Here is a 19,069-nt window from a genome sequence, read left to right on the forward strand (position 1 = left end):
CTTCATGGTAGGTGGGCCCGTGACCATAGTCTCTGGTTCTCTTCAGGGCTTCTCATCCGCCAGTTTCCCACAGGAGTGGATGATTTCTACTGTGGAGGTTGGGGTTGTGGCCCCTTTGTAAACGAGCAGAGGATTATCTCCACATTGAACAGGTAAAGTTAAATCTATTTCCATTAAATCAGACCTTGAAAGTCCATTTAGGGAAGTGACTTCTACATCATAAAATTATGTTATCTTGAGAGAAAGTTATATCCATTTCTCTCCTTTGGATGGACCTTAAATCTGTATTATCCAGGCAGACGAGACTCTCGTTCATAAATGACTTATGTTCTATTTAAAAGTATGTGAAAATGGAAATTTCCGAGTTTTCCATAGTAATTTATTCCAGAGTCTTGTAATGTTCATTGTAAGAATACCGAAGCATACTTAATGTTCATTTTTTTCAAGGAAAGGGAAAACTGTTAGTCATTATTTGGGAAAAAACACACGTGCGCGTGCACGCGCGCGCGCGCACACACACACACACACACACACACACACTCACCCCTCAAAGAGTATCAGGTGGGCCATTGACTTCTCCCCAGGTCAGAGTTTGATGATGGTATTTAGGAGGTAATGTAATCATTTTTGTGTTTATGGATCTCTTCAGACTTTTCTCTGTTCCATTTAAGGTGTATAAAGATTACCTGCTTTTTAAAGAGTCTATGCAGACCTGATACCACCCCTTCTGCATCTTTTTCTGTTTCCAAAGCTTTTGTGCTCTGCTACCTTCATGCCCTCTTAGTTTCATGATCTGCTGCATATATTTCAGTGGTAAACAGTGCTGGGCTCAGAGATAACTCTGTTATTCTGCACACCGGCTCATCTGTGTTAAAATACTTGTAATGACGGTAATTTAGGCACATAGAGCCCAGAGCCCTGGCATATGTACCTCCCTTCTTTCTGTCATAAATGTTAGTGTCTGCACTGACCACACTCCTGTGGTCATTTGGATCATGAGATATTTGCTCATCTTCTGTGTGAAACTACTCTTCATGAAGATTTCTTTTCCTGCTAGACCCGAGTACACAGAATAATTTGCATGGAGTATAGGCATGTTTAGTAAACTATGAATTCCAGGAAAAATTGAATTATGGAATCATTTACATTCAAAACAGTTCTATAATATATTAAATCGATGATGCTCCATCAGTTGTAAAAACCAAATTCAAATTCTTGAGTGTCTGTTTTCAAGCTTTTTTCTTTCAAAAGACTTATTTTTTATGACTCATTCTTGTAGGACACAGGACCCGTATGAAGTGGCATTTCTTTCTCCATTGTTAAGCAGGGCTCAGATGGCAGGGCGTTAAAGCCCAGAGCTCGGTCCATTCTGAGCCTCCAGAGCCACAGTCACTGCAGTTCAGCTTCATGAGGCCACTTGGGTCATGACAGTGGACGGTGTTAGCCGAAGTACTTAGCAGAGAGGGACGCCGGACACGCTTTGACTGCTGGTGGTCACAGCCGGAGGACACCCTTGCGGCGTGGCTCAGAGCAGGCGGCGTGCCGCAGCCTTGGAGCGGCGAGGAGCGGCCGCTCTCCTGTCTCACAGTCACCAATCTCGGTCACGGTGGCTGACGCTTTGCTGCTTCTGTCCCCGCGTCAGGCAGAGACGCTAACCTCTTACAGGACAGCAGCTGGGGCTCATTCTCACTGCATTCTCGGCACTGATAACAGAATCGGGGAGCGGGGGCGTGGAACACAAAATCAGGCAAGTCGGAGACCTGAGACTCCTTCTCCCTCGCCCTTACTCCCGTATTCAGTCCATCACGAATTTCTCTTGCCGCCTAGATGCCGTTTTAAAGCTGCCCATCTCTGTCCATCTCCACCACAACCGCTGCGGTTACCTTGACCCAAACCACCGTCTCCTTTGAATGCATTTGCCGGGATCACCACAGCGGCCCTAACTGGTCTACCCCTTCTGCTCTGGCCCCTCTTAATTCCTTCTCTGTGGAGCGGCCAGATGAACTTTTAACAGTACAGCTCCTTCAAAGGCTGTCTCCTGCCTTTTTATAATAATGGTTAATCATACTCATCATCAACATCACACTGGCAGTGCTTTGACCAAGGCCGATGGTGGGGTGGTCACATACTTTACTGTTCACACAAGGACTTTTTTTTCTAGCAATATCTTCTCTATTTTTTGTTTATTTTTTTAATATAATGTATTGTCAGATTGACTTACATACAACACCCAGTGCTCATCCCAACAGGTGCCCTCCTCAGTGCCCATCACCCGCTTTCCCCTCTCCCCCACCCCCATCCACCTTCAGTTTGTTCTCTGCATTTAAGAGTCTCTTATGGTTTGCCTCCCTCACTCTCAGTTTGTGACTCTTTTTTTGCCCTTCCCGTCCCCCCACGGTCTTCGGTTAAGTTTCTCAAGATCCACATATGAGTGAAAAGATATGGTATCTGTCTTTGTCTGACTGACTTACTTCACTCAGCATCCATGTTGCTGCAAATGGCATGATTTCATTCTTTCTCATTGCCAAGTTGTATTCCATTGTATATATAAACCGTGTTGTCTTTATCCTTTTGTCAGTTGATGGACATTTGGGCTCTTTCCATAATTCGGCTATTGTTGAAAGTGCTGCTGTAAACATTGGGGTACACGTGCCCCTGTGCATCAGCACACCAGTATCCCTTGGGTAAATTCCCAGCAGTGCTATTGCTGGGTCGTAGGGTAGTTCTATCTGTAATTTTTTGAGGAACCTCCACACTGTTTTCCAGAGCGGCTGCACCAGTTTGCATTCCCACCAACAGTGCAAGAGGATTCCCGTTTCTGCACATCCTCCCCAGCATCTAGTTTCCTGATTTGTTCATTTTAGCCATTCTGACCAGCATGAGGTGGTATCTCAGTGTGGCTTTGATTTGTATTTCCCTGATGAGGAGTGATGTTGAGCATCTTTTCATGTGTCTGTTGGCCATCTGGATGTCTTCTTTGGAAAAGTGTCTATTTATCTCTTGTGCCCATTTCTTCACTGGATTATTTGTTTTCAGGTGTGGAGTTTGGGAAGTTCTTTATAGATTTTGGATACTAGGCCTTTCTCCGATACGTCATTGGCAAATATCTTTTCCCATTCCATTGGTTGCCTTTTAGTTTGGTTGATTGTTTCCTTTGCGGTAAGGAAGTTTTTTTTATCTTGGTGAGGTCCCAATAGTTCATTTTTGCTTTTAACTCCCTTGCCTTTGGAGATGTGTCTAGTAGGAAATTTCTGTGACTGAGGTCCAAGAGGTTGTTGCCTGCTTTCTCCTCTAGGATTTTGATGGTTTCCTGCCTCACATTTAGGTCTTTCATCCATTTTGACTTTATTTTTGTGTATGGTGTAAGACAGTGGCCTAGTTTCATTCTTCACATTGCTGTCCAGCTTTCTCAGCACTGTTTGCTAAAGAGACTGTCTTTATTCCATTGGATATTTTTTTCTACTTTCTCAAAGATTAGTTGGCCATACATCTGTGGGTCCAATTTTGGGTTCTTTATTCTATTCCATTGGTCTATGTGTCTGTTTTTGTGCCAATACCATACTGTCTTGATGATAACAGCTTTGTAGTAGAGGTTAAAGTCTGGGATTGTGATGCCTCCCACTTTGGTCTTCTTCTTCAATATTACTTTGGCTATTCAGGGTCTTTTGTGGTTCCATACAAATTTTAGGATTGCTTATTCTAGCTTCGAGAAGAATGCTGGGGCAATTTTGGTTGAGATTGCATTGAATGTGTAGATTACTTTGGGTAGCATTGACATTTTAACCATATTTATTCTTGGAAACCATGAGCATGGAATGGCTTTCCATTTTTTTCTGTTTTCTTCAATATCCTTCATAAACTTTCTATAGTTTTGAGCACACAGATCTTTTATATCTTTGGTTAGGTTTATTCCTAGGTATTTTATAGTTCTTGGTGCAGTTGTGAATGGGATCAGTTTTCTTGATTTCTCTTTCTTTTGCTTCATTATTGGCATATAAAAATGCAACTGATTTCTGTAAATTGGTTTTGTATCCTGCAACTTTGGTGAATTCATGTATTAGTTCTAGGAGTCTTTTGGTGGAGTCTTTCGGGTTTTCCATGTAGAGTATCATGCACACAAGGATATTTTTGAACGTGAAGTGGCACCGTTGAAAATCACACCGCGGGGCGCCTGGGTGGCTCAGTCGGTTAAGCGTCCGACTTCGGCTCAGGTCACGATCTTGCGGTCCGCGAGTTCGAGCCCCGCGTCGGGCTCTGGGCTGATGGCTCAGAGCCTGGAGCCAGCTTCCGATTCTGTGTCCCCCTCTCTCTTGGCCCCTCCCCCATTCATGCTGTGTCTCTCTCTGTCTCAAAAATAAATAAACATTAAAAAAAAAAATTAAAAAAAAAAAAATCACACCGCAATGATGTGGAAACCATGATGTTCGTTTACCTTGTCTGCAACTCCCTGTAAGGCCTCGGCCATATTCACCCTGCTTCCATTCACTCTCTCTGCACCTGCACATCTGCTTGCTTTTCAGTCTTTTGTACTTTTCAGGTTCACTCCCCATGTTTGCTACCACCACAGGGCCTTTGTGCCTGACATCACTCAAGTGTCTGACTCCTACTGATCTTTTAGCCCTTAGCTTCTGCATGGCATCTCATTAAGTAGGCTAAAGGTTAAATCTTTTTTATATATTCTTACCACAGTGACAAGTACAATTTAACATTTAATTATTTGAATGAATACTAGTAATAGACTGGTAATATTGTATTATCGATACACCAGTCATAGAATGCAGTGGTCAGCACAATGGCAAAACAACCTCTACACAGCTGGCCCTTGACCAACATGGGTTTGAGCTGTGGGCCTGCCTATCTGTGGGTTCTTTGTGGTGCCAAACTGTAAAGGTACTTTCTCTTCATGAGAGTTTCCTAACCTCTTCTCTTCTCTAGCTCACTGCGTTACAAGAAACAGTATATAATACATGTTAAGCAACTGTTGATATTATCAGTAAGGCTTCTGGTCAGCAGTAGGCTATCAGTAGTTAACTTCTGGGGGGAGTCAGAAGTTGTGTGGGGATTTCTGACTATTGAGGGGGGGTTGGTGCACCTACTGCCCATGTTGTTCAAGGGTCAAATGTATATTTAAATTCTGTATTTTAAGTACAAAAGAAACTGGCTATATGGACTCCAGCTTACTGTAAAAATACAGTCTCTGTCTTAGCACTGTTAATATGCTGTTTATTAATTTATTAAAAATACAGTAATTTAATACTCCACTTTAGCAATTCCACAGAGTAACCCAAAATTTGAAGTTAAAACATGGGTTCGTGAGAAGAGGCTGTCCTCAGTGAGAAACCCTTGGCATTTCGAGTGATAATATACAGAATTGGTGGATTCTGGAACAGATGATCTGGGTTTTAAATGATTTTACCACTCACTGTCTGGGTGGCCTTGAGCAAGTTACTTAGTTTCCCTGGGTCTCCCTTTTACCCATCTGTAGAATGAATATAATAATGGCATCTGGTATTTCATAGGGCTTTTAAGAAAATCAAATCGGGTAGTACCTACAAGATACTTAGAACAGTTTTTGGCACATAGGAGAAATTGAGTGCCTACTAGCTGTTACTCTTATCTGTGTTATTGTTACTCTGTTGATTCATTAACGAGATATTTATTCAATATCTGCCTTGTTCCTGGCATTGTTCTAGGTGCTGGGAATTCAGATGTGATCAAGATAGGGCATATTGTGCATTGGGTGTGATCCATTAATACTTCAGTTTCATTGTCGGAGAAGTATCCTGACTGAAATAAATGTCATGGTTTGTTGGGGCACACTGGTGGGGAGGAGTTGGGTCCACTTCAAGGTTGAGTCTGCAGTCACAGAACTGGGGAGCAGTGTAGGGCTGGGAAAGAGCACAGAGAAAGGGCCCCGAGATGGAAAGGGCTTAGCCTGGTTAACAGTTAAAAAGTGAGCATGGCTAGATTGTTTATACGTGAGTAGAGAGGGGTAGGGGGCCTAATAGAGACAGGAAGCCGATGAGGCAGGTACGTGGGGGGGGGGGGTTTGTATAGAAAAATGACAAGCCATCTAATTCTCCTTAATTTACTGCTGAAGAAGCAGAAAGCCATGTGCCCTGAGCAGGGTCATGTAGAAAATTAGTGATGGGGCTGGAACTAGAAGCTAAGTGTCCCATGTTCATATATGCATGTGTGTGTGACATACATGTGCACACACATATGTTTTAACTATTGAAGCATATGTATAAAAATTGCACACGTTACATAGAACAATTTTCTGTGAAGTTTCACAAAGTGAGCCCCCCTGTTACACGCCCCCCCCCCCCAGCCCGTTACACCTCCCTGTTACACCCCTCCACTGTTCTATCCCGCAGAGGTAAATTGGTCCTGAACTCTAACACCACACATTAGTTCTGCCTGATTTTGAACTGCTATGAACTTTTGGATGGAAGTGTATGCTGTAGTAACTTCTTTCTGTCTGGCTTCTTGGCCTGCACATGTCTGAGATTCATGTGTGGGGGTGTGCGTGGCAGTAGATGTTGTGTTCCCACTGCTCTGTAGTCTTTTACTCTCGGAGTACACGGGGGTTTCCAGTTTACTCGCCCACCGGAAGTCCCTAAAGAGACAGGTTGTGTGTGTGTGTGTGTGTGTGTGTGTGTGTGTGTGATGAAAGATGGATTGTGATTCCTGTCATTTATGTGTGCATGTTAATCTTGCTTGTCTTTTATTTTTTTAACCAGTTGAAGTCTCTATGGAAACATTTCTTTTAGAGCCCACTTTGATACCAAGTGGGTATCCCTTGGTCACTTTGAAAATATAATGCCTGGTTGAAACCCAGACTTGCATGACTAGAGATCACCCACTATGCCCCTTTGTTAAAGAGGTATTAATCATAAATGGAAATAGGTTGGATGAATTTGTCACGTTTTCAAATGGTGCTGATCATTGAGCTTTTCAGCCTTTTGAAATATTATCTAGGGTATTACATGCTTCCAGGAGGTCAAGGATGATTGGCTACTTAATTGGGCCAAATAGCCATCATTTATACTTGTTAAAATTAGGTCTCTTTAAATAAGTGATTGATTAATTGGATGTATGCCATTTTCATGTGTATTTCATTCAATTTTTTTTCTTTCTCTCTCTTTTTTTTTTTGAACATTTCAGATGATGTCGTGCCGTATTTTAAGACAGAGCCAGGCCTGCCGCAGATCCACCTGGAAGGCAACCGCCTTGTTCTCACTTGCCTCGCTGAAGGGAGCTGGCCTTTGGAGTTCAAGTGGATGCACAATGACAGTGAGCTCACCACCTACAGCAGCGAATATAAGTAATTGATTGCTTGAAAATAAGATTCCGTTTCAGGCTGATGTGTTTAGAGTATTTGCCTTTTGGGCCATAATAGCACAAGAGGTGAAAATATTTGATTGAATTTCTAATGCATTAGGATTAAAGGGATAGATTTAATTAGAATGTGATTTAATATTCTGATCGACATTGTATTTATACCTAGGAAGTGTATCATTATATTTGTAAAAGGAAGTCTGTTAGCGAAATTACCAGACTGAAAAAAGTTGTAGTTACGAGGGATGCAAGTAACAGGTTTCGCGTGATAAATTTGCACTCTTGTGGCAACGGCCCCACCCGCCAGTGTCGTTCGTATTCAACGAGCATGAATATTTAGACAGAGATCTTTAAATCAGGAGCTTCTGGAGCTCTGAGGCGTCAACAGAAAATTTACCTGGCTGACTTTCAGAGTCAGGACAGGGAGGATGGAAGTGTGGGGGAGGGGCGTGAGCACAGCATCTCATCCAGCAAGGATGTTCACTCGAGTCCTGGGTGCGGGTGCAGTGAGCCCAACACGGGGCAGAGAACAAGTAGTGAGTGGGGACGAGGACGAGATGCAGCCGCATAGGAGGTGTGGCTTCACCCAGCACCAGTGGCACCAGCTCTCGAGCCTCCGTGTCTCCTTGTGGTGCCAAGGTGTTTCAGGTTCGAATCTCAACTTGAGCTTCCGTTTCTGTGTGGGCTGGTTATACCAGATGCAACAGTTCTGAGGAGGATGGAGAACTAGTGACTTCCTAAAAAGTCCAAAAGGTCCCCAGATCAGCGCAATCAGCAATGTCATGCTCTTATTTAACTAAGAGAATTGGCTGTTCAGAGGTGTTTTAAATAGAGTAATGAGTTCTCAACGTGGGGCATAACCCATCACCCACTCTCTTGAAAAGTCAGAGGTTTGGGGCACCTGGCTGGCTCCGTCGGAATAGCATGTGACTCTTGATCGAGGGGTTGTGAGTTCAAGCCTCATGCTGGCTGTAGAGACTACTTAAATAAACTTAAAAAAATAAAAGAGGGGCACCTGGGTGTCTAAGTCCATTAAGAGTTCGATGCCTGATTTTGGCCCAGGTCATGATCTCATAGTAGATCGAGCCCTCCTCAGGCTCTGCTTTGACATCACAGAGCCTGCATGGGATTCTGTCTCTCCCCCTTTCCTCCTTCTTTCTTCCCCCCTCTCAAAATAAATAAGCTTAAAAAAATAAAAACTTAACTGCTATTTACCTTTTGGGATGAGCACTGGGTGTTGTATGGAAACCAATTTGACAATAAATTTCATATATTGAAAAAAAATAAAATAAAATTGTAAGATTTCATATTAAAATCCACTCTCTGATCCCTGTTGACCAGTCAGAAGGCTTGGCCACTCAGCTCTGCCTCCGCAACCCTCCCCCCCCCGCCGGAAGCAGGTGCTGGCCAGTGCTCCCCTTCAGGAAGGGCACAGCCCTTCTGGCTCTCAGTGCTCTGGTCCCCACATCATCTGTATGATGCCACACTTGTTTGCTCAGTTCTCTTCTTCCCCTGCCCTTTGTAGACATAAGAGTTTGTGACCTCCTCTTTCATGATCAGGCCTGTACTGTCAGAGTATCTGCTGTTGTAGGAGCAATTTATCGTAATAGTTACGAGCATGTTGACATCAACAGACCCAGATTTGAATCCCAGCTCACTACCAATTAGCATTAGCAGTGTGATCTCCTGCAAGCCACTTATCAGTTCCACTTTTAACGTCTGCAAAATGGGGCTGATCGTACCTCATTTGTCGTGTTGTGAGCGTTAAAAGGCTCTAATGTAGGTAAAACAGTGTATGTTCTGGCCCACAAGCAATCTGCTAATAAATCCCAGGTGATACTGTATATCATCATAATGAGACGTTAGGGTACTTGGTTTGTTAGGAGGGGCATAAGAAAGAAAAAGACAAAAAGTAAGCTTAGAAATGAGAAGCATGTGTGAGTAATGGGCTTTAACAGCAGGTGCCTTGAATTCGGATACTTCTATTCAATTTACTATGTGTGTGACTTTGGACAGGTTACCTAACCAGTTTGATCTTGCTTTTCTCATCTGTAAAATGGGTATAATAAAACCCAATTCAGAGGGTTCTCATAAAAATGAAATGACATAATGTTTTGTCTGCCCCTGGGAGAAAGGGATGAAGTCTCAGAAGAATCCAGATTGTTCTTCCATATAAAAAATAGTAATGTGGATGATCTATAATGATGGTGTTCAGATTGGGGTATGTGGTCATGGATAGTGGCAAAGGAATTGCTTTCTAGATGTTCAGTTTCCATATGTGTGTTTTCTGAGGTTGAGCTGACTGAGAACATGCCTTTTTGCAGACACCCGGGATTCTGCCCTTTTGTGCTGTTTCCCCCAGTTCGCCGAAGGAAGGCTCACTTTCCCCATCTGAGTCCTCCTGTGGAACTGCCTCTCAGGTGCAGGACGAGTGCCTAGGTCCAAATATTTGGCTTGAACAAAATGAGGGGCTCTTTCAAACAACCCCTGAAGAGCTACTTGGCCTCTAGTCTATACATATTCCTTTTAAGGAAAAGTAGGGCTCTAGAAATGGGATATTTTGACCACTCTTGGATTTTTTTAAAAAAAAAAAATTGGGACATGTTGTATATAGGTAGGCAGCAAGAGCGGTACCATTTTTTTGACACAACCCCGCCATTTCCATTCTCCAGCTGTCCTCAGAGAATATATTGTGCCTCAAGGGACGTGTGGTGAGAGCAAAGGAAAGAGCGCGTGCAAGGCTGAGGGCACCTTGTCTTCTCCGGGCAGCATGCTCACAGCGGCGCCCCGGGGTGTGTCCACTTACACGGAGCAGAAGCAGAGTATTCCAGAGCTGTTGGAAAGAAGAAACAAGCTGTGAAATGCTCTTTAATGAAGCACACTGTGTCTGCATTTCACCCTCCTCTGTAATGAGGCTGAGGGCTCAGTGGCACATTTCAAGGAGGAGGAGGAAGAAAGTTCTGTTTACTTCCATCAGAACCGTGTTGTATCGTGATGTACGAAGAACATGCATGACAGGAAAGTTAGGGCTTTGTATTTTCTCAAACACTTATTCAGAAGATACTTTCATTAACTTCTGCAAAAAAAGATGATTTGAGATTCTAAATCCATATCCTTTTTCATTAATTTCCTGTGTTTTGATTGTTGCTATGCTTCAATCTCTTCTCTAGTTTATTTCCTTCTTCCGTGTACTCTTTAGATTTAAATGAACTGTATGCAAATATGTGGTCAGTACTTTCTCTTTGTTGTTAATTTGTATCCAATTTTATTTATTCTAATAGTAAATAACTTGCCATTTAATGAAATAAAAAGTAATTGAAAAAAAAACCAACCACTATCCTCCCATTAAGAGACACATTTTCTAAGTTTTTAATGCTTAATAATTATATTTCAAAGTTTGTGATACATTTATGTTTTTTTGATAAACTATGTAGTATAATAGTTGCCGTGACCCTGTAATACAGAAGAATTTTTTTAGCACTTAGAATGTTTTGATCAAAGGACATCCTTTTTACATTGCCATTTGTATGTGTATTTTTATTTCAGAGAAGTATGATGGATAATCAAGAAGTATCTTTGAAGCATAACAATATATTACATTAGAATAAAATTCTTTGGGATAAATAGACCTACTAATTAAGTTCAAAGAGTAAAAAGGAGCAGTATGAAGGTTCCTATCTGTTAAAGAGTTCATTATTAAAGAAGGGATGATGTGTACTTCAAAATCATTATATTGTTTATATTCCATTGGATGCATGTAAAACAGCGGTGTAATAGTTTTATTCTAAAATGCTAAACCATACACCATGCCACTGTTATATGTGCAGCTGTTTAGACTTAGGATAAAACAGTTCTGTCCACTCGAAAATGTGCAAGGAGGTGGAGGTTTTTTTGGCGTTGCTCTTTGCACTAGACATTTTACCTGTTAATTTGACACTCCCTGGATAATCCTCAGGAAGGCAAAGCATTGTGGGTCACTGAGGCAGGATTGCAGGGGCAGCTCATTATACGTGGACCATTACAATGGGGTAGATGCTTCCTTCCCATTTCCCTGGAAACTTAGTAGGAAGAGATGGGTGGTTCTAAAGCACCAACAGTTTGGGAACAACGTGGTAAATTACATTCTGTTCACTGAGGGCTTCAGACACCAAGAGGGGTTGTCAAGGATCCATAGTATTTTGTCCTCCCTTTTTTCAAGAAATAAACGCTGCCCAAAAAGCTCATGCTCTTTTTTCAAATTCCTCTTTCATCTACTTCCTTCCAGTAAGCACCTTCAGCTGTCATATGTTAACCTCCATTAGACATTCTAAGTCTCAAATTGAAAAACATGGCTACTTTATGAAAATGGTAGCAGTTTTTTCTCTGAAATTGAGTCCCTCTCCCCCCGCCTTTGACGTCAGTATGAAAATGCTAATCCTGTAAAGGAAAATAATATAAACTCAGCTTTTCCAGCTTTGACTGGAAATAGCATTTTCTTTGCTGCTTGTGTTACAAACTGCCCCCCAAATTTCAGTCAGTCGCAAATGTTATTCCCATGGATGCTTATATCCACATTCAGGCATAGGTGATCCTGTAGCCACAATTGTAATAGTTAGGTCATTAAACCAGGTTTGCATAGCTGTCAAAGGCAGATGGGTCTCTTTTTTTTTTTTTTTTCCCCCAGGAAGTATTTATTCTCAATTACTTTCTACTTGGAGATAAAAAATTACATTCGAATACAGGTAGATAGATGTCTAAGCCAATAATTTCTTAGTGCTAGGCGTACTATTCATTTTATACCAGGAAGGATAATTGGATACTGTGAAGTGCTAAAAATCTTATATCTCCTTACGTGACCCGTCTCTGTGGTTCAGTTTCTGTGACGGTATAAACAATAGAAACTTGATGGATGATTCTTTTTTTTTTTTTTTTTATTCCAGTAAGAAAATAGGGGTGGTTAAGGACAAAGTAACTTTTTTCTTATGTCTTAAGAAGAAAAATTTCACAGTATCAACAAAAATTATTAAATACCTGGGAATAACCTTTATAAGAACCTACACGAAGAAAAGTGGAAAGCCTCACTGGGAGATATAAAAGAGAATCCTAGATAGGAAATCTGCACAATGTAAAACTAGACAAAGTATATGAAACAGTTGTATCCAAGACAGAAACCAGAAACAGAAACCAGAAACCAGAGACAGAAACCAAGCGAGCCCTCTGACTGGCCCAGCTTTTCTTCTGTGCCAGAATTTCCAGGCTGTGGCTGTGGGGGCGGGGGGCACTAATACCCGGAGGACTCCTGAGTTGAGGAGATTGGAGAATCCAGAGGGATCAAGGCCGAGTGCCCGAGAAAGGGAATCTAGAGGTCTACAGCGGTTCTGTGTTGAGTGTTTGGCAGAATATTTATCAGCACGTTTGGTGAGGAGACTCCCCAAGGCCAGGGAAAGGGCTGCCCAGAAGTGATGGCCGTACTTCCCATGCTCGCCACAGGGCTGGGCGGACGACCTGTTCTCACCAGCCATACCCCAAATTCTCATAATTTATGGGGTTATGGGATAGAGGATTCATAAGTATCTTGGGTCTGTAGTGGGAATTATTAGCCCTTGACCAAATGCAGTTCTGATCCTGCCTAAGATTTTATAAACAAGACCAGGAAGGATCAAACGACTTTCAAGTATCTTTGAAGCATCAGAGAGCAAAGCCCAAGGATGTTTATAGGAATACAAAAATATCTAGCACCAAACAGGGTAAAATCCACAATGTCTAGAATGGAATCAAAGATTATTAGGCATGTAAAGAGGAAGGAAGGCATGACCCTTAAGGAGGACAAAAATCAATCTATTAATCTATCGAGCCAAAGCTGGCACATATGTTAGAATTAGCGGAGAAAGGCACTGGTGAAACATCATAACTGTATTCCCTGTGATCAAAGCTAAATACATACAAGATGTTAAAAGGCCGAAATCAAACTCCTGAGGATGAAACCTGTGATATCTGAGATGAAAAACACACTGGATGGGAGAGTAGCAGAGTAGATGTTGCAGAAGAAAATGTTAGTAAACTTAAAGATACAGCAGTGGGATTATCCACAATGAAAGGCAGATACAAAAAAAAAAAAAAAAGGAATCAAACACAATGAAAAGAGCATTAGTGACTTACAGGACAACTTCCGAGAGTCTAATGTGAGTGTGTTTGGAATCCCAAAGGAGGCAGGAGTGGAAAAATTGAAGAAATCAGATGGCAGATGCTCTCCAGTTGATGAAACCTACAGACCCCCCAGTGCGGGAAGCTCCTCTGGTCCCTGTAGTGGTGTTACCGGCCAGTGCAATAAGGAAGAAAAGTACAAAAGAAATAGCATCTAGATTGTAAGACATAAAAATGTCTTTGATTGAAGGTCTTTATTTCTACATCGTCTATGTAGAAAATGTGACATTGTCTATAAACAAGCTGCTAAAGCTAGTAAGTGGGCTTAGCAGTGTTCCAAGACGTAAGATCAGTGTTCAGAAATCTTCAGACTCTGAGACAAAGCAGCTAATTAGGCTTCATTACTACACCATGGGAAAGACTCCTCTACATGTTTTTTGTTTTGTTTTGCTTTTGATCTGCTGTGTCCCCCAGTCACCAAGAGGAAAGGTCTGTTTAACTGAGAACTCTTCCGTTAGGTGACATGTGATGACCCACTGGTTTCTCCACCATCTCACTGAACTGAGTGCAACACCCATCCGCGTCTTTGCGCAAGGGCGTGGTGCCCCCGGCTGTCTGGTTTCAGTTTTCCCGTCTTGGTTTATAGTCACTCTTTTCTGCTGCTTAATTCTCCACTGGTCCTGTCCTCTTTGAACTGCCCAGCTCACAATAATCACAGTTATATTTTGGCTCAAATGAACTAGTCTTACACAGTTTGGCTCCGAGAAGTAGAATCCCTTATAGGCCCATGCTGCTTACAGCTCTGGGTCCTAAGATCTCCTTCTTAACGTGTTTCAGTCTGGGGTTTTCATTTCAGTATTTTGCTTGTGAAAGAAGCCAGCTATAGACTCATTCCACTTGTGATTATTATTTTTTAATGTCACATAGGAAATTTATAAAAAATAGAATCGAAAGCCTAATTATTTATCATCTCCTCTCACAAAAGAAGAATGAAAGTAATCCCAAGAAAGGTATAAGTGGCTTACAGTTTTTTTTTTTTTTTATAACCTTTTTTTCCCACTTTGAATAAGATTGGGCTTTGGGCCAAGATAGGAAAGTTTATTATAGAACTTGGTTGTTTATTTTCATGCAAAATAGATATTTTTATACCAGCATAAAAAAATTAAATTGTGGGGGATAGTCTTATCTGAAGTGGCCTGAAATGAATGTAGACCCCCCATTCAAAGAAAAGAGCCTCATATCTAGTTTTTTTTTTAAATGTTTGTTTATTTTTGAGAGAGAGAAAGAGTGTGAGCAGGGGCAGGGCAGAGAGAGAGGGAGACACAGAATCCGAAGCAGGCTCCAGTCTCTGAGTTGACGGCACAGAGCCTGGTGTGGGGCTCGAACTCGCAAACTGTGAGATCATGACCTGAACCAAAGTCCAATGCTTAACTGACTGAGCTATGCCAGTGCCCTGTGCCTTAGATCTAGTTTTAATGGGCATGAGAGTTCTGTTTTGTGAATTGAATTATGTCACCTGACTTCAGAGGGAGAAGCACGGATGTGCCTTCGCTCTTCTGAACCACGGTGGGACTGTTAGACCTGTGTCCTTAGAGTAGCTCGCTGTTGTTGGAAGAACCTCTCAACAGTAAGTAGCCAGTCTACAACCAGGCAGCATTTTGTCAGACACTTGCTAAGCTTTTAGCGCTGCACATTCAGGAAAACTCAGAACAGGTTTATTTGTCCCAGTTTTGGGGGGATTGTTTATCGCCTAATGGTTCTTAGTGGTTTGCCAGGAAGCCATGAGTTCTAAAAGAGAGGATTCCGAGAGGCATTATTTAGGGTTTTCTGTGGCCACGGTGAGTGCTTGGTAACGTGAAAAGATTTTCCAGCCACGGTTATTTTGGCTGTGCTCTGGAGGGTAGGCCTTGGGGGGTTCTAGGACGAACCACAGGGGCAAACTCTCTCTGATGGAAATGGAAAGGGAAGTTGTTGCCTGGACGCCGGGTTGGTCCCCGAACCACCGGCAGACTGAAGGAGCCTTCAGAGCCAAATCGGCCCAGGAGCCGTTCCCCCCGGGGCTCCTGCCGCTGCTCCCACTGGGCCCGGGATGCCGTTGTTTGAGCCTCTGCCCCGACTGGCACTGGACACCGCGCTGTGCCCCTGGTCCAGGGCTCTGCTGAGCACCAGCACCGATGCCGTCCGACCGCTTCTCCGTTAGCCCCACTCCTCAGCCTCAGGTCTAAAAACCCAGAGTACGTGTGTCCTGGGGTCTGCCTCCAGTGAGACCCACAGAGTGGAAAATTCTCCAAACACAGGACAGTGCTCTAGATCCTAGGCAGCCCAAACCAGGTCACACCGTTCACTCCAGGCAGGGCTAGTCAGGCCGTTGTTGACGGGTCGAAATGGAGCTCAGGTTGCTTATTAGAGAAACCCTGAGGTGGTTCATGTGGCCCATCCTGAGAAGCAGTTCAGAACTGAGGTATTCTCCTACTTGAGCAGAAATGGACGTTTAAACCCTTGGTTTTATTGTGATTTTGTGCTTGATTTTCTTTAATTTGCTCTTCCTGATAACGAACTGGCCCTGGAAAATGTTCTGTTAGTCTAGTAGAAACTCTGCCTTTATCCAGTGAATACAAACATTCCCTGCCGTGTTTATCTGAAATAGGAGCAGGCATTTTCTGTATTTTGGTGGCATATGGTGCTAAGATTTTATCATACTTTCTTCTAAAGAGCCAGGAAACTTTCTCTGCTTAAAAATGTGTGTTTATAAACAATGGGCTTGCAGTGAATATTCCCATCTGTTAGGTGAACATAATTTGTGTAGGAATTCCTGTAATAGGTGGAGTACTTTGCAACTTTTTTGTATTTTTTTTCCCTGGCGAGACATGAGACTAAAGAGTTGGTACGGAACAGCATATGCCTAATACTCAATTTTGTATCTGCTCCTCCCTGTGGTTTGAAAACACTGCTATTTGCGTGCATTAGTACATACGATTACTGTAGAAATTCATAAGAATTTAAAATCTATTTAGGACCCCACAAGAGACAGAAAATGGAATGGATAACAATTATATAATCGCGGACACGTTGCAGAGGTGACACTGTGCGTGTGGTTTGGTTTTTTTCAAACACGTGCTCCCGTGACTCGTGTTATTTCATTTCAAAACACCCATGTTGGCTTTGTGTCAACTTAATCTCAAAACCCCTCCTTATTATAATCACAGTTATGTAACCATCAAAGCTGCTCATCCTTCCAGTCTTGACTTGTCATTTAAATAAATGGCGTTGACTCTTTGTGTTCAGTTTGATCTTACTCTGATTATCCACACTAATTAATTTTGTGTTTGAGATGAGCCATTCCTCAGAATAGAATAAAATTTTGAAGATTAAAACTCAGCGATATTTTTTCATAAAAGATTTTATTAATCTTGTCATGGGACTGTCAAGATGGTTATCAGAGGGAAAACATACTTTGATTAATATTTGCTTAGTGCTGAATTACCTATATTGTCCAAGTGTTTTATTCACTTAAAAATTAGGCCTTTAAGTTCCTTTTTCAGGTTGACTAATTGGACATACTTGAATAAAAAGTTGAGCAATCAGTTGAATATAAAAGTGATTTCAAGCTATGCTTAGGAACTGAGCCAAGAAAGCCTACCATACGTGGTGCTTTTTACCTGAGTTTTAAAAGTTTCTGGTTATCCTTTGTTAGGAGAAGTAGTTTTAAATTGATGATAATTAGGTACGGAACCTCTCTGTAATGAAGGATAGCATCACTCAGTTTTCTCTTTTTCGGAAGATAGGCTACCTTTAGATTGGGTTTTAGCTCTCTGTTTTCTTTTTTGTAGTACGCACCTTCCCATGTGTAAGAAGTAGCCAGGACTCAGCCTCATTCTTGGTTTGTTTGTAAACATGGCCTAGAAACCAGTTAGTGTACTCTCTCAGGTATTGTGAAAGGTTGGGGCTCCAGAGCTATAAAACCCACTTCAAGTGGTCCTTGGTTATGAATCTTATTTGCTTATGGATTTCAAAACATCCTAAGTTATAAAACTAGCCATAAACCTAAAGCAGGGCTTTTATGGAAACTGTATCTTCTAAGTACATTTTTTTTCTACTATGAAATGTTACTGAAGTTTTTAGAAAGACTTTGATTTGAAGGATGACGATTGCTTACAGCCACAACAATGGAAAATACAAGTGAAACCACCTTTCAGTTATCCAAAATGTTTTTAAAGTTAATGTCAGACCGTGTGTGGGGAAGTGGGCAAGGGAAGTGTGTGAATTATGTTGGGGGGGTTGTCTGCAACACTGAGTGTCCCTGCTCTCTGCCTCGATGACACCCGTGTCTCATCCTGAAAGTGTTGCTTGAATTTTTATATAGAGTGACACAATACATTATATAAAGATGATTTCCAGTTCTAGAAATAACTTTTAGAAATTCCGATAGAATTACAACACTTTTTGTTGAAAGGTCTAGTTTACATGTAATGACCTTCAGCTGTTTCACATTTGTCATGTGTTCAGCTAGTTGTGCGTGATAAGTACTCCATGCATGGCATCGTGCTGGGTGCCAGGGCACAGTCATGAGCCGGGCAGGTCTAGAGGCTGGTTGCTTGTGCCAGTGACCGCCTAGCTGGGGAGACAGACATCGATTATGTAGTGTCACAAGTAAGTTGCATTTGGGGTCAGCGTGTTAGCCACGGAAGGATTGCATAGACGGTTCACCAAAAATGCTTGTTGAACACTTGCAACATGTGGTGCCAGAACTGCTCTAGACACAGAACCGTTAATACTTCTTTTTGGTGTTTGGCAGGTACATTATCCCGTCCTTACAGAGGCTTGACGCTGGGTTTTACCGCTGTGTGGTGCGAAACAGGATGGGAGCTCTCTTGCAGAGAAGATCAGAAGTTCAAGTCGCATGTATGTGTGCATTGGAAAAGTCTCCAAGTGATGAAATCACAGAAACAAAGTGTCTGTGGGGAATCCCGATCACAATCACTGTTACCTGTTGTGCAAATTGAGACTGTGTCTCAGATTCTCTTGGGGATAGGGTCATTGCTAAAATTTGTTGGGAGACAAGTAGCCAGTGTAGCTGGCCCAGTGATGGTGATGGGGCTAATGAGGCAAATAGCCCTTGTGTAAAATTCACCCTTCAGGGGCTCTGTCAGGCACTGTGGAGGACAAAAAGACATAAAAAATGAACAGGATGCCTTCTCTTTTATGAATTAGCTGCTCGTGGCTTTTATTATCATTGTTATGTTCAGATTCAAATGTTTTTCAAATAAAAAATTAAACCCAATTAGGTAAAATTTCTTCAGTTCATAATCAGTTCTTTCCAGCAATTTGTTTAGAAATCCTTTAGCTCCACGATAAAAAGTACATGGATAGTAATGTCCTAGACGGTATTACTGTCTAGGTATCACTGTTGGGGACCTGATGCATCCTCTGTGGGCAAGACTCATTTTAGAGAATGCGGCTTCTGAAAGTAACTGAAGGGAGAATGCAGGGAGTTTGCACGTCATTAGCAGGAATTGGAGAGACAAGCTGGTCTGCACAAAGCACTTAATACTTTCCTAGTCCAAAACCTGGCAAGGTAGGGTCCTTCTAAAACGGCCTGTCAGCT

At 42.1% G+C, this 19,069-nt stretch overlaps 1 protein-coding gene across 1 annotated transcript in view; it reads left to right on the forward strand.

The window, feature by feature from the left end:
* The first annotated feature begins 54 nt into the window (after window positions 1-54).
* SDK1 (sidekick cell adhesion molecule 1) overlaps window positions 55-19,069 on the forward strand; it is a 530,611-nt gene continuing 511,596 nt past the window's right edge. Inside the window, exons 1-3 of the mRNA XM_042972313.1 lie at window positions 55-152; window positions 7,168-7,327; window positions 18,260-18,366. Coding sequence (XP_042828247.1) covers window positions 7,284-7,327; window positions 18,260-18,366 — 151 coding nt within the window. The 5' untranslated portion in view covers window positions 55-152; window positions 7,168-7,283. The remainder of the gene's footprint in view (window positions 153-7,167; window positions 7,328-18,259; window positions 18,367-19,069) is intronic.

The sequence above is a fragment of the Panthera tigris genome, chromosome E3 (genome assembly GCF_018350195.1).
Source record: "Panthera tigris isolate Pti1 chromosome E3, P.tigris_Pti1_mat1.1, whole genome shotgun sequence".
In the NCBI taxonomy this organism is placed as follows: domain Eukaryota; kingdom Metazoa; phylum Chordata; class Mammalia; order Carnivora; family Felidae; genus Panthera; species Panthera tigris.